Below are 15,720 nucleotides of genomic sequence, written 5' to 3'. Positions count from 1 at the left end.
TGCCAAGAACGCGTCCTCCGCTAACCTGCGGGTGCTGTCTGTCCAGGCTCCCTTATGTCTTGCGCGCCCCCTCTCTCTAGGAGAGTCTGGGGCTTTCCCTCTTCACATCACCTTCCCTGACCCCCTTCCCTCCTAGGTCCACGAACACAGGATTGGCCAGCTGAGCTGCATCTTGGCCAACATGGAAGCCTCAGATCTGTCAGGACAGCTTGGCGACTTAGAGGAGTATTATCACGTGGTCCGAGAGCTACAGGAGACCCGGGAACTCGTACAGGTGCCGATTTCGGGGGGGGGGGAGATCTGGGGAATGGTGGTGCAGAGCTCTGCCCTCTCGGAGAGTGGCTGTAGTTTTGGAGTTGACTGACCCATGGGCTAGACAGTATCGCCCAGTGCCTCTAGGTGGCGCTGTTGGTGCGTCTGCCCAAGGTAGAGTGCTCAGGCTGCAGCGTTCTCCATGAGACGCTCTGGGATAGGATGGCTTGCTTTGTTCAATGAGAGGGATCAGCTGTGGGCATTCAGGCAGCCTCATGCCCTGGCTCTCATTGGAACAGGAAGGGAAAGAAGAATGTGTTGGTGCTTCTCGACTTGGAGTTTTCGAGTCTCATCTAGGAGGAGAGACACTTGAGGATCAGGAGGTGTTGACAAGAGGGATAATCTCTTCCCCCTTTTTTCAGGAGGCACAAGCTTAAACCTGCGCACAAGGCTGTAGTGTGAGTGCTCACTGTGCCAGCCATGTCAGCCAGGCCCTTCTCAAGATACTCCATTCCGTTTCTCCTCTCCCACCTGAGTTTTCTCCCATCCACCCCAAAATGCCCACAGTCTGCCAGTATTCCATGGCTACAGAGCGTTCTTGGTCTCCATTGGGCTGTTTTGGGTCTTGTGGGTGTCCCTATGAAGGTTTGTTTGCTTGTTTTTACTAAAGTCCCTTTGTTCTTCAAACAAACCCGAAGCCTGATATAATAATTTTTATTTATTTATACATACATACATACATACATACATACATACATACCCTGCCCATCTGGCTGGGTTTCCCCAGCCACTCTGGGCGGCTTCCACTGAATATTAAAAACAATACAGCATCAGACATTAAAAACTTTCGTAAACAGGGCCGCCTTCAGTTGTCTTTTAAAAGTAAAATAGTTGTTTATTGCCTTGACATCTGCTGGGAGGGCGTTCCACAGGGTAGGCGCCACTACCGAGAAGGCCCTCTGCCTGGTTCCCTGTAACCTCGCAGCGAGGGAACCGCCAGAAGGCCCTCAGCGCTGGACCTCAGTGTCTCCCTCTTTGGCATAAACAATGCCATGTAAGCAACGGCTCTTACACCTGGACATGGGGAAATAGAGAGAACAACCCGTGGGAACTTTGCCCCCTTTGCCAAAAGGGCCCAAAGAAGAATGGCAACTTAAGCTGATGAAATACGCCCAGCTTGCAGACTTAACGTATGGAATAAGAGAACAAGAAGAACGTATGGTGAAAGAAGATTGGAAAATGTTTACTGAATATATGGGGGGAAATTGTGTACACTTGAAAATGATGGCAGCATTAAGGTAAATTCAACAGTGTAAATAAGTTTTGATGGCTGTAACAATGGTTTAGTTCATGTAAAGTATGCAGGGGTTTATCGTATGCAAAATGAACCACAGAAAGAGAAGGGAAGTCACTGATAATGTAAGGTTGCTTAAATGAGTATTTTAAATTGTAAAACAGAAAATCTAATTATATATATATATAATTGAAATGAAGTTGCTGTTGCACATTCACCTCCACAACCAAGAAGACTACAGTTTGCTTCTGTTCTGAACGTTCGCCAAAGGTCTCAAGATTTAAAAGCATCTTGAGGCGAGAGGGACCATGGGTTGCCTTCCTCTGACTTCGCTTATGTCTATAGGAAGGAGAAAGACTTTTTGGAGCAGGGAGGGGTTTGGATCCAGCATCTTTCCTGCTCCTCAAAGTTGTGGATACAGGACTGGCTACTTTGGAAGAAAACTTGGAAGCAGAGCACGAGATCTTTCTGTTTTAGAATTCCAGTTAAGTGTGCTGTTTGCGTGTGTCCCATCCTCTAGCTGTTTCTCACTTTCAGAGGCGAGTCATGGAGTCAATGAACGGACTGAAGGCCCTTTCCGTGGGACGGGTGATCGTGGTGAAAAATCAAGAGCACCGAAATGCCCTGGGGGTGATCTTGCAGGTAAGTGGGGGGGGGGGGTTCTTCAGCTCCATGTGCTAAAGCACCCCAAATTCAGTGCTCACAGGTGTAGACTGATCGATTTAATAACATTTCTTTACCGCTTGATTGTAAAAACAAAAAACAAAAACCCACCTCTAAGCTTTTTACAAGAAGAAAGATAAATGAGACATGCTGTTGTGTATAGGTTGGTTGGTTTGTTTTGCTCATGGATAGATTTGGGCTTGGAAAAGTCAAGGATCTGAAGATGATATGTAGGGCATTGAGACTCATGACTGAGTCTTGTTCAGTCCCTGCACCCAAAAGCCTAGACTTTTTGTTTCTGGGACTTGAATAACCCTGGCATGTAAATTGTCTCTTCAAGCATGAGAACTAGATTCTTGGTTTTCCATACAGAAGCTGTTCTCTATCGCTCAAGCAATTCATTCTCTCTCTCTCTCTCTCTCTCTCTCACACACACACACACACACACACACACACATATATATAAAGGTAAAGGTACCCCTGCCCGTACGGGCCAGTCTTGCCAGACTCTGGGGTTGTGCGCCCATCTCACTCAAGAGGCCAGGGGCCAGCGCTGTCCGAAGACACTTCCAGGTCACGTGGCCAGCATGACATCGCTGCTCTGGCGAGCCAGAGCTGCACACGGAAACGCTGTTTACCTTCCCGCTAGAAAGCGGTCCCTATTTATCTACTTGCACCCGGGGGTGCTTTCGAACTGCTAGGTTGGCAGGCACTGGGACCGAACGACGGGAGCGCACCCCGCCGCGGGGATTCGAACCGCCGACCTTTCGATTGGCAAGCCCTAGGCGCTGAGGCTTTTTACCCACAGCGCCACCTGCGTCCCACCTCACACACATATATATACACATACGTATATATAGAGAGAGAGAGAGAGAGTTAGGAAGACTTATAGACCACTTAATCATAAAACTCTCTAAGAAGTGCAAGCATAAGAAAATTGTTGATAAAATGCTGCTAAAATCCCCAAAACTGTTCAGAAAAGTATATGCAAGACAAAATCAACAAAACCTTTAAATCATAGACTAAATTGTATGTCTGTGTAGGCTTGCTGTAATAATAATTTTTTTAAAGTTTTCAGCAGGTATCTAAACAACACAGTGCCTACAGATGGATTGACAAATTCACTAAGGCAGGATCTAACTTTCTTTAACAGAAGAGGAAGGAAGCAACACTGAGCTATTTAGAGGGGGGGGGGGCAATTTCCAGTTGGGGACTCAATGTTAGCTGGTATTAGGACCAGCCCAAATGTCACAAAAGTTCTCCAAAACTCTTCCAGCAGAATTTGGAGGTGAGGCGGCTAGAAAGCTGGTTTGATGCTGAAGTCAGTCTGCATTTAATCAGCATTGTGGTAGAACATGGGTAGGGAAACTAAGGCCCGGGGGCGATATCCGACCCAATCACCTTCTCAATCTGGCCCGTGGACGGTCCAGGAATCAGCATGTATTTACATGAGTAGAATGTGTCCTTTTATTTAAAATGCATCTCTGGGTTATTTGTGGGGCATAGGAATTTGTTCATTCCCCCCCCCCCATATAGTCCGGCCCCCCACAAGGTCCGAGGACAGTGGACTGGCCCCCTACTGAAAAAGTTTGCTGACCCCTGTGGTAGAATAAAAGAAGAGGAGACTATAGGGATGAGGAATCAGTGTTGCTGCTGGACTACAGTTCCCATCATTCCCAACTGTTGGCCATGCTAGTTGGGACTGATGGGTGATGGAGTCTAACAGCATTTGTAGCTTTCCTCCACGGATCTCCTTAGCACTCTGCAGAACTTGGGCCGCATTTAAGCTACCTTAAGCGGTGTCAGATCTGATGCAGTTGCTCTCTGTCTCTGGCCCACTTTTGCCAAGGGATGCACTACCTCAATTGTGACGGCCCCATGGATGGTTGTTTAGGCTGGAGGCCGGACGAGGAAAAGGTAGCCTGTTTACTCCCCTTTGCAAATCACGTTCCCGGGCTCTTGACTTCAGGTTTCCTCTGACGCGGCCAACCGATCCTTCAGCACTTTGGTGATGTGCGAGAAAAAGCTGTCAGAGGGGGACGCGGCTGCTTGCAAGGAGGCCAGTCTCCCTTCCCCTCCAGAGGTGCCTCTTCCTGATGACCTTCTGCACACCAAGCTCTTCCTTCCAGAGGGTAAGGCGAAATAGGGGTTGATTTTTGGGGAAACGAGGTTTGTGGTTTTATATTACAGGGCAGATTCTGCATCTTCTTTTTTTTACTAAGAACCCTGAGACATCACCTTGCCAACAAAGGTCCATATAGTTAAAGCTATGGTTTTCCCAGTAGCGATGTATGGAAGTGAGAGCTGGGCCATAAAGAAGGCTGATCGCCGAAGAATTGATGCTATTGAATTATGGTGCTGGAGGAGACTCTTGAGAGTCCCATGGACTGCAAGAAGATCAAACCTCTCCATTCTGAAGGAAATCAGCCCTGAGTGCTCACGGGAAGGACAGATCCTGAAGCTGAGGCTCCAATACTTTGGCCAGAAGAGAAGACTCCCTGGAAAAGACCCTGATGTTGGGAAAGATGGAGGGCCCAAGGAGAAGGGGACGACAGAGGACGAGATGGTTGGATAGTGTTTTCGAAGCTACCAGCATGAGTCTGACCAAACTGCGGGAGGCAGTGGAAGACAGGAGTGCCTGGCGTGCTCTGGTCCATGGGGTCACAAAGAGTCGGACACGACTAAACGACTAAACAACAACAACAATACCAGAACTAAATTTGCAGCTGTTTCACACACAAGATCACTCCTGGTCTTCCCCTTACCCATAGCAGATTTCTTCATCTCAGCAGCCTAACTTACAAGGAAGGGAAAACCTTTTGTTGTCGCTGCTAAAAAAATAAGATAACACAGAGGGAGTTGTAAATCCTTGCTGATCTACTGCAAGTTTCCCAGACTAGATCCTGATCTCCTTTTTGCTGACCTTTAAATAAGAGGGGTGGGAGCCAAGCATCATTTTTGCCTGTTGTGAACAGATCTGCTTGCGTTCCCACAAGGAACTCAAAGTGAGATGGATGAATGAATGAATTTTATTATTTCGGTCACAGACCAGTTCCAGCCCACATACAATATCAAGAAAGTCATAAAACACGATAGGGATACATTTGAAATTGCAGTTAGGTATAGCAGGGACAATACAGATATAGCAACAGTTTAAATATATATAAATTAAAACTTAGTCACTAACATGTAACCTAAAATTATCATTTAAAACCTTAATCATTATGATAGCACAGCTTGTTCCCTAAGTTTTATGGCAATCGCACAGAATTTGTCTACCCTTAATGTGATCTCAGGGTCCTTGTCCTCTACCAGGGATTTTAGACATTGAAGTTCGGATTCATTTGGAGAGTTTTGCATAGCAGGGGTAATAAATACCGAGCGTGAGATAACATTCCAAGTTGTGTGTGCAGCTTAAGCATTCCAAATACCATATTTTTTGCTCTATAAGACGCACTTTTTCCCTCCTAAAAAGTAAGGGGAAATGTGTGTGCGCCTTATGGAGCAAATGCAGGCTGCGCAGCTATCCCAGAAGCCAGAACAGCTGAGCACAGCCTCTTCCGGGCAGGGGGAGCCTTCATCCCACTGCCCGGGAGAGGCTGTGCGTGGCTGTCCCAGAAGCCAGAACAGCAAGAGGCTATCCCAGAAGCCAGATCCCTCTTGCTGTTCTGGCTTCTGGGATTCAGAATATTTTTTTTCTTGTTTTCCTCATCCAAAATCTAGGTACGTCTTATCGTCTGGTGCGTCTTATAGAGCAAAAAATACAGTAACTCTTTTCAAACTAGCAGGAGAAAAGGAGGAGGGCTTGATAGGAGGAGACAGCCTTTTTCAAATGTCACTGGCAATAATTTAGTTCAAGAGAACCAGAAACTTGTTTTTTAAAAGAAGTTGGCTAGGACATAAGCAATGCATCTAGGAATCCATAATTGTGCAAATGGTTGGTTTTGGCCCTGTGTTCTGGGTTGGGACAGCCGATGGAGGCTTGCAATATATGTATGTATATATTTATATATATTTCTCCACCCCACGCAGGGCCTTGCGGACATACTATAAAGAAACTGGGCCCATCAGACATTTTCGGTATCACAAACAAAACTCTGCGGGTCAATGCTGAGCGCATCCTGGAAGATTTCAAGAAGCGCCAGATGCCCAGGTTCAGGTGAGACAGGAGCCCGGCCAGCGGGTGAGGAGGGTGGGAGCTGGAGGTCAGCAACACCTGGATTGCTGCAGGTTCCCCATCCCTTGTGTCTAAGGTGATAATGCACAGTGTTGGAGGGTGGCAGAGAGTGAGTCCTCGCAGCTGTAGCAGAACTGCGTAAAGTACTTTGGGTGGGTGCGGGGGGCAGAAATAGGAGAGCTTGTTGCTCTCCAGGAAGCGTCTCGTGTCTCCTCATCTTCCCCTGCCCACCCTCCTCCCACACTTCCAAATCTCATGATCTGGCCTCAGGAGAAGAGGCAGAGACATCCATCCCTCTACAGTCTGTGTTTTGAGTCTGGATGTCAGAAGCTTTGGCCCAGCCCTCTGCATTCTAGCCCTACAAGGACAAAGTGTTCCTTACACATAACAGTGCCTTTAAACAAAACAAAAAAATGCATTTTTGTGGTTATTTTTAATTTTTTTTAAAGAATATGTTTTATTCCTTTTTTGCATATGCTATTATTATTATTTTATGATTTTCACTTTTTATACATTTACAATCATTTTAACATTTCAAAACGCGACTTCCTTCCCCCTCTTTCTGCGGTTCCTTAAATTTATTTTTTATATTTTCTGCATACAGTGGTACCTTGGTTCTCGAACGTAATCCATTCTGGGAGTCCGTTTTATTCCCGAAACTGTTTGAAAACCAAAGCCTAGTTTCCAGTTGGCTTCAGAAGCTTCCTGCAGCCAATCGGAAGACGCGTAAGTCGCGTCGGACGTTCGGCTTCTGAAAAACGTTCACAAAGCGGAACACTCACTTCTGGTTCATTCAGGAACCAAGGTGCCACTGTGTCCCAAATTAACTTAATTTACTCATTTATTCATCTGCTTTAAATACATACTCTTATAAAAACTGCAGGTTAATTTTTTCGCACACGACAAACACGAGACAGCAAAAATACCAGCTGGCCTATCATTTATTGGAAAGTTTGTGCTTTTACGTATTGTATTTTTATGATGTGTAAGCTGCCCTGAGATCTTCAGCTAAAAGGGCAGTAGTGTATGCAGATTTAATTTATTGATTGATTACAGGTAATGGCAGCTATGGCAACCCTCATGCTGCCGCTCACAGGACAGGGGACTTATAAGCCCACGTTAGTGGTTCATGCTCAGGTTTTATTTTTATGTATATTGGGGGGGGGGGGCGAGGGGAAGGAAGAGCAAACTGGACATTTATGGGGAGGCCCTTAGACCATAAGAGCTCCAGAGACACTCGGTGGGTTTAGTGTTTGTTGCAACAAGGAGAGATCAGGCAGAATAATATGTTCCATGCCTTCCCCCCCCTCTCTCTTTTGTTGGAATAATGGAGACAACAGGAGGTTGGATGCAGATGAGCTGTGGAGAAGCACACTGGCAAGCATGCTCCAAACAAGCTGCCGGCTAGCTCTGTAGAGGCTCCTTTTATTAGCAGATGTCAACAATTGGAAACCATAGTGAAACCACCCCAAACTTTACGTATTTCCATCTAAGCACATTTCCAGCATTAGGAAATACACGTGTCAGCAGGTGCTTCCCTAAAATGTTCCCCCCAATACAGTGGTACCTCGGGTTACATACGCTTCAGGTTACATACGCTTCAGCTTACAGACTCCGCTAACCCAGAAATAGTACCTCAGGTTAAAAACTTTGCTTCAGGATGAGAACAGAAATCGTGCTCCGGTGGTGCAGCGGCAGCGGGAGGCCCCATTAGCTAAAGTGGTGCTTCCGGTTAAGAACAGTTTCAGGTTAAGAACGGACCTCCGGAACGAATTAAGTACTTAACCCGAGGTATCACTGTACTTGATTACGTCTGCATTCCCGGTCATGCTCCAGCCAAGCGATATGTCCAACAAAAAAATTGTGAGAGGACAAAAGATCAGGGGGGAAACCCTGTTTTTTTTAGCTAAGAAGGCAAAAGGTCAGGGAGAGCAGGCGTAACGCTCCTTGACACACAGTTGCATGTCCGGTGCAAGGTTTGTCTTCACAAAGCGGAGCGTTACCTCCACACTCTCTCTCCCTGCAGGAACGATCCGCCTGGGCCATCAGCTGCCACAGCCACCCAGGAGCTGCTGCGCTTGGCCGAGGGCTCTCCTGAGGGCCCCCCCCTCTTGGATCCTGTGAACGACCTTCAGCTGAAGGACCTGGAGGTGGTGGAAGGGGTGGTGAAGGCACGTCGCCTGGAGGAAGCGCTGCTGGAGTTCCAGTGCGTGCACAGCCCCTGTTTCCACACGGAGGTCAGTCGCGGAGTCGGGGCAGGAGCGGGAACCAATGGAGCAGGGCTGGGGTGGCAGGAAGGGGGAGGTTAAGGCGGCCCCTGACCCTCCCCAGTCCCCAAGGATGCCGCGTCTTCCAGGATTCCACACGAGCGCAGGAGAAACATGGCATGTGGCCATAGGCGCAGAAATAAAGGGTGTGTGTGCAAGAACTTCTAGTCTTTGTGATCGCAAAGAGCTTGGGAATATCTTCTCGCTTTTCTTGGAATGCAGGCAGGCGGTAAATGAAGTCCGTGGAGGAATCATAGAATCGTATACAGTGGTGCCTACATACGCTTCAGGTTACATACGCTTCAGATTACAGGCTCCGCTAACCCAGAAATAGTACCTCAGGTTAAGAACTTTGCTTCAGGATGAGAACAGAAATTGTGCTCCAGCGGCACGGCAGCAGCAGGAGGCCCCATTAGCTAAAGTGGTGCTTCAGGTTAAGAACAGTTTCAGGTTAAGAACGGACTTCCGGAACGAATTAAGTTCTTAACCCAAGGTACCACTGTAAAGGATTTCAAAATGGGGGGGGGGGGAGGAGAGAGAGTACCTCAACCCCAGTTCAACTTGCATCATTTTCACAAATCCCAGGAATACCTCAGTTGGTAGAACATGAGACTCTTGATTTCAGGGTTGTGGGTTCGAGTCCCACGTTGGGCAAAAGATTCTTGCATTGCAGAGGGTCAGGCTAGATGACCCTCAGGGTCTCTTCCAATTCTGTGATTCTTAAGCCACAGAACGTGGGAGAGTGGGCAGAGCCCAGCATGGTTTTCTTTCATTTCTTTTTTAAAAAAAGAACTGCAGCAGACAACCGCAGCGCTGCACACACGGTTCTTGAGCTCTTTTTCTCTGCCCACATCCAGAGGCAGCGAAGAAACGGAGGTGGGGAGGATGCTTGGCCTTCTAAGTGCGGCAAGACTACAACTCCCAGCCCGTCTGAGTGTTGGCTATGTCAGCAGGGGGCTGATGGGAATTGGAGTCCCAGCGGCAGCAATGCAAGTGCCATAAGTTCCCTTTCCCAGCATTAGATGAGGCTTGATCTCCTCTCTCTCTCTCTGTTTCCTCTTCCCTTCTAGTTTGTGCGATTCAGGGAGCGCCAGCAGGTGTTGGATGAGCTGGAACAGCTGCGCTTCCTGCTCTCTGACCAGTCCCTCCTGCTGCTACCCGAGTATCACCAGCGGGTCCAGGTAAGAGCTTCTCTCTCATGGAGGCTCCAAGAAGGATGCGATCACGATAATCTTTATTGTCATTGTCCCATACAGAACAACGAAATTGAAAATATAAATAAAAATCTACATAAGACATTCAGAAACCAACAAGCCTGCTGTCAGGGGCTCAGGGGCAGAGCCACAGGGGAAAGAGGAATTGGAGAGCGAAGGGGAAGAATCTGAGGGGAGCTTAGGAGGGTATGACAGTGACCCGAGAGATTCCATGAGTCTCTCCAGTGAATCAGAAGATTCCCAGAAAGAGGCGCCCAGGGTCAGGGCAAGGGGGGCCAGCGGTGAGTCCCCAAGCGGCAGCTGGAGATCAGGGCCAGCTTCCCCGCCAGAGCGTAAGGGGGGGGAAGAAGCCCACAGATCAGAACCAGCGTCTTCTCCAGCAGGGAGAGAGAGTGAGGCAGAACTGACCACGCCTCCGTCGGAGAGTGGAGGGGCGGAGCGGAGGTCAGTTCCAACCAGCCCCCCCCGAAGGGGGAAGCAGTGACAGGAGCAGTGTAGCCGTTAGGAGGAAAGTGGCTGGCTGGGCGCGCGCGCCAAGTTCAAATGTGCAGGCGCGTGGGTCAGCAGAAAATCCGGATTGGGAGCCAGGTCCCAAAGCCCGCCAGAGACAGGGGGAGGAGTCAGAGGAATCAGCCTCCGAAGAGTCCAGGAAGGGTGGGGCCCCAGAGGGCAGGAGGACCCAGAGGAGAAAAGAGCAGAGGTAGAAGAGGAAGAGGTGGAGCAAAGCTCGGGTGTTAAACTGGTGTAGGGGCGGGGAAGAGTCAGACGGAGCTTCGACGGTCTAGAGTTACAGACGTAGGGTTGCGCGCCACGGATGTAAAACCAACAATGAACTGCAATAAAGACTTTTGTATATAAAGAGACACTGGCGTTGGTCCTTTGTGAGCTGGGACCTGAGGCACCCCTGACACCTGCTATCCCAGCTACCCCAACCTTGTTAGCCCCCTACATCTCGCTTTATTGGCCGAGGGAGCCGGCGTACAGCTTCCGGGTCATGTGACCAGCATGACTAAGCCGCTTCTGGCGAACCAGAGCAGCGCACGGAAACGCCCTTTACCTTCCCGCCGGAGCGGTACCTATTAATCTAATTGCACTTTGAGGTGCTTTCAAACTGCTAGTTTGGCAGGAGAAGGGGCCGAGCAATGGGAGCTCACCCCGTCGTGGGGATTCGAACCGCTGACCTTCTGATCGGCAAGTCCTAGGCTCTGTGGTTTAACCCACAGCGCCACTCCTTACACAGCGTTTAAAACCAAAATCGCATTTGGATAGAAACTGTTTCTCAGGCGGCTAGTCCTCGTCTTTATAACCCTGTACCTTCTTCCAGAAGGCAGAAGCTGAAAGAGATCATTTCCGGGGTGCACACTATCTCTGCAGCTTTCTTATAGCACCTGGAAGCATAGATTTGATGCAAGGACTTCCACCAGTGACTCAGAGATGCCCCTGGTTGTGTTCAAAATAGATGGGGGGGTGTCTGCCCCACCCTGTGCTGCTGTTTCCTCCTCCCCCCCTCGGTCACCTTGTGCCCCGACTGCCCCCCCAGGTCCTGCGCTCCCTGGGCTACATCAACGAAGGCGGTGCCGTGGAGCTGAAAGGCAGCGTGGCCCGCCAGATCAGCAACCACGAGCTGCTGCTCACCCAGCTGCTGCTGGACAACGCCCTGACGGACCTGCGGCCCGAGGAGATTGTGGCCTTGCTCAGCTGCACCGTCTGCCAGGTCCGCACCAGGGTGGAGCCCCAGCTGCCCTCCGTCCTGCAAAAGGTGAGCCGGGGGGGAAGGGGCAGCGGGGAGGAGAAGCCGCAGCCCCATAGAGCCAGCCAGGGGCGTGGACGTAAATGTGGGGGCCTGGCAGCAGCTCCCAGAGTCCGGCTCTCATGACCCACACTTCCCCCTACAGGGCATAGAGCACATCCGGTCGGTGGCCGAGGAGATCGCCCTGCTGCAGCGCAAGTGCGGCCTCCAGGAGTCAGTGGAGGACTTTGTGGAGCAGTACAAATTTGGGCTGGTGGAGGTGGTCTACGAATGGGCCCGCGGCATGGTAAGGCGTCAGCCTCTGTCCCCAACCACCTGAGAGCACCTGGCAGGGGTTTGAGGCAAAGTGAATATTAATGCAGGGCAAGAGGAGGGAGCCTGTGGCCAGAGGAGGTGGCTGTGGTGGTTTTATTAATTGGATTTTATTTTAATTCATGAATAGTCTTCCACATGAGTCTTAGTGCGATTTAAAAATACAATGGTACCTTGGTGGTCGAATGCCTTTGTTGTCAAACAAATCGGCTCCCAAACACCGCAAACCTGGAAGTGAGCGTTCCGGTTTGCAAACGTTTTTTGGAAGCTGAACATTCAACACTGCTTCTGATTGAGGTTCAGGGAGCTCCTGCAGCCAATCGGAAGCGGCGCCTTGGTTCTTGAACGGAATCCCGGAACGAATTAAGTTGGAAGATCAAGGTTCCACTTTATACAACCAACTAAAAATGGTCTCTTAAAAACAGTTCAAAGATTTAAAACTGACTTCCAGTTAATCTCACTGTACTTTGTCTATCCATTACTTTATACCACACAGTTACACATTTCTTATATAATTTCTTTTTACCTCCCTACAAACTTATAGTTATACAATACAGGGATCAGTCTAATTCTGCCAAGATGTTTCCTTTTATTCCATAGCTTTCTAAATATTCTTTAAAGATTCTCCAATCCTTACAGACTTTTTGTTTTGGTTGGCCAAACTAAAGAGCTTTGCCAGCATCAACAGACTACAACCAAGGCAGAGACCGTTTCACCCAGCTATAAGATTATGGCTCCCACCATTGGTCATGCTGGCTGTGGCTGATGGGAGTTGTAGTCCAACAAACCTTCGGAGGCCTACAGGGTTCGCCAGCCCTTACAGATGAATTTATTGCTGTTGCTGTTTATTATATTTATTACCCACCCTTCACCAGCAGGGCTCAGGGCGGGTTACGGCAACTAAAAATTCAGAGAGTTTAAAAATATATATATAATCACAAGGATTGGGTGAACCCTGAATGCCAACATGGTGCCTAGGCCCTGGGAGGAGGGGTGTGGCAAATGCACTGCGGACAACCTGCTGCTTCAGAAGACAGAAAGTACAAATCCAGCTCTTGTTCCATCTGCTTCCCAGCCAACCATTTGAACCTGGAGGTGAGAAGGAACATCCCTCCCATAGCTCAGTGCTTTGCATGCAGAACATCCCCGGTACAATCCGCCATCTCTAGGTCAGGGCTAGAAGAAACCCCCTGTAATCCCAGGGAGCCACTGCTGAGTCATAAGCTAGATCAGGGGTCTGCAAACTATGGCCCCATGAATTCGTTCATATTTTTTTTCAAAATCTAGTCCGGCCCCCCACAAGGTCTGAGGGACAGGGGACCGGCCCCCTGCTGAAAAAGTTTGCTGCCCCCTGCAGTAGGCTAACCCCCTGCAAGGCAAGAGCCGCAACTTCCTTCCTTTCCTCCCTCGCCAGCCGTTTGCCGAGATCGCCCGCCTGACAGACGTGCAGGAAGGGATCATCGTCCGCTGCATCCAGCGCCTGGACGAGACCTGCCGAGAGATGCGCAACGCGGCCCGCGTCACCGGGGAGCCGACGCTCCACGCCAAGATGGAGGCCGCCTCCAACATGATCAAGAGGGACATCGTCTTTGCTGCCAGCCTCTATACCCAGTGAGGGAGGGGGGGCACCTTCGGCTCTTCCCACCCCCCTCAAAATGCAGCTCTCTGTTCCTGGTGTCTGAAAAGTTGTAATGCGTCTTGCAGGTATATGCAATAAAATATTATTTTTTGCTGACTTAAGGGGAGTGGGTAATTTCCTTCTGACACATGCGAAGGGTGAGGCTGTGTTGGGTTAGGGTCTGTTGATGACAGAGGCCCTTCCAGAGCACAGGTGACTCTCAACTTGCACAGAGGCTGCATTCTGGGGATCGCTCCCAACAGAATATTTAAAACACGATAAAACATCAAAGATTAAATACTTCCCTAAACAGGGTTGCCTTCAGATGTCTTCTAAAAGGTAGTAGTTTATTTCCTTGACATCCACAGGGCGGGTGCCACCACCGAGAAGGCCCTCTGCCTGGTTCCCTGCAACCTCGCTTCTCGCAGTGAGGGAACTGTCAGAAGGCCCTTGGCGCTGGACCTCAGTGTCCGGGCTGAACGATGGGGGTGGAAACGCTCCTTCAGGTATACTGGGCCGAGGCCATTTAGGGCAGGCATAGGCAAACTCAGCCCTCCAGATGTTTTGCGACTACAACTCCCATCATCCCTAGCTAACAGGACCAGTGGTCAGGGATGATGGGAATTGCAGTCCCAAAACATCTGGAGGGCCGGGTATCCCTATGCCTGATTTAGGGCTTTAAAGGTCAGACTAAAGCCAAAATCACATACAGTCAAAACACATTGGGTTCAAGGGTGGGTGGGATTGCCAAATTCTTTTTTTCCAGACGCCCAACCCCTTCTATCCATCTATCTTTTTTTAAAAAATTGCCAAAGCTGAATGCACACGTTAAATGCGTGGAAGATGTGAGTTTCCTGCTCTTCCTCTTCCTGGGCTTCCATGGCTATCAGGTCCCAGGTGGCTTATAAAAAGGCCACAGCTCTGTTTCTTCCCAACACCAACCAAAAAACAGAAGTTCCTCATTTAGGGAAAATGCAATGAATAATTTCAAAGAGAGAGAGAATACAGCTTCAGGATGTGGGGCTTCGTAATAACCTGGCTTGGCGGCAGCACTTCATTTTATTTTTTAAAGGATCTCTACCTTGCAAAGTCTGTTGCAAGCTCCCATCAGATGTCAAGGAAATAAAAAACTCTCTGACATATGAAGGCAGCCCTGTTTAGGGAAGTTTGGTGGGACGCGGGTGTTGTTGGTGGGACACAGGTGGCTCTGTGGTTTAACCCACAGCTTCCCAATCAGAAGGTCAGTGGTTCGAATCCCTGTGACGGGGTGAGCTCCCGTTGTTTGGTCCCTGCTCCTGCCCACCTAGCAGTTCAAACGCACGTCAAAGTGCAAGTAGATAAAGAGGTACCACTCCGGCGGGAAGGTAAACGGCGTTTCTGTGCGCTGCTCTGGTTTGCCAGAAGCGGCTAAGTCATGCTGGCCACATGACCTGGAAGCTGTACGCCGGCTCCCTCGGCCAATAAAGCGAGATGAGCGCCGCAACCCCAGAGTGGGTCACGACTGGACCTAATGGTCAGGGGTCCCTTTACCTAATATTCTGTTGGGAGCCACCCAGAGTGGCTGGGGAATAAATTATTTTTATTATATTATTATTATTGTTACTACAAGCTGGACAGCACTCAAAAAAGGTGGATGTGATTTGAGGCTGCATTAACAGAAGCGAGTGCTTCACTCTTATCCTGCACTACTCAGACCTTGTCTGGAGCCTCATTGGGTCCACTGCTGGAGATGCTACTTTAAAAAAGGAGGATGTGGACAAGTTGGGTTCATGGGAGGGCAATAAAGACAATTTTATGGACAGGAAGCCCTGTGAGAAAAGGTTGAAGGGCATGTTTAACCTGGAGAAGGCTGAGGGGGAAGAAGGAATACTGCTTTTTAAATATCTGAAGACTGTTGTGTGGAACCAGGCAAAGGCTTCTTCCCTTATGTGAGCTGCCACGGATCAAACCTACTTACAGTGGTACCTCGGGTTAAGAAGTTAATTCGTTCTGGAGGTCCGTTCTTAACCTGAAGCTGTTCTTAACCTGAGGTACCACTTTAGCTAATGGGTTCTCCTGCTGCCACGATGCAATTTCTGTTCTCACCCTGAAGCAAAGTTCTTAACCCGAGTTACTATTTCTGGGTTAGCAGAGTCTGTAACCTGAAGCGTCTGTAACCCAAGATACCACTGTA

The 15,720-nt window shown here is 49.1% G+C and overlaps 1 protein-coding gene and 1 long non-coding RNA gene across 2 annotated transcripts in view; one reads left to right on the top strand and one right to left on the bottom strand.

The window, feature by feature from the left end:
* The window catches only part of SKIC2 (SKI2 subunit of superkiller complex), a 44,059-nt gene extending 30,395 nt beyond the window's left edge, over positions 1-13,664 (top strand). Inside the window, exons 21-29 of the mRNA XM_028719919.2 lie at positions 137-274; positions 2,084-2,188; positions 4,179-4,341; positions 6,242-6,368; positions 8,413-8,623; positions 9,724-9,834; positions 11,408-11,626; positions 11,763-11,903; positions 13,344-13,664. Coding sequence (XP_028575752.2) covers positions 137-274; positions 2,084-2,188; positions 4,179-4,341; positions 6,242-6,368; positions 8,413-8,623; positions 9,724-9,834; positions 11,408-11,626; positions 11,763-11,903; positions 13,344-13,544 — 1,416 coding nt within the window. The 3' untranslated portion in view covers positions 13,545-13,664. The remainder of the gene's footprint in view (positions 1-136; positions 275-2,083; positions 2,189-4,178; positions 4,342-6,241; positions 6,369-8,412; positions 8,624-9,723; positions 9,835-11,407; positions 11,627-11,762; positions 11,904-13,343) is intronic.
* LOC144326613 (uncharacterized) overlaps positions 1-15,720 on the bottom strand; it is a 187,998-nt gene that overhangs the window by 152,329 nt on the left and 19,949 nt on the right. The window lies entirely within an intron of this gene.

This window comes from Podarcis muralis, chromosome 2, assembly GCF_964188315.1.
Source record: "Podarcis muralis chromosome 2, rPodMur119.hap1.1, whole genome shotgun sequence".
In the NCBI taxonomy this organism is placed as follows: Eukaryota; Metazoa; Chordata; class Lepidosauria; order Squamata; family Lacertidae; genus Podarcis; species Podarcis muralis.
The sequence above is the reverse complement of the archived record's forward strand: the minus strand, read 5'-3'. Positions and strand labels throughout refer to the sequence as shown.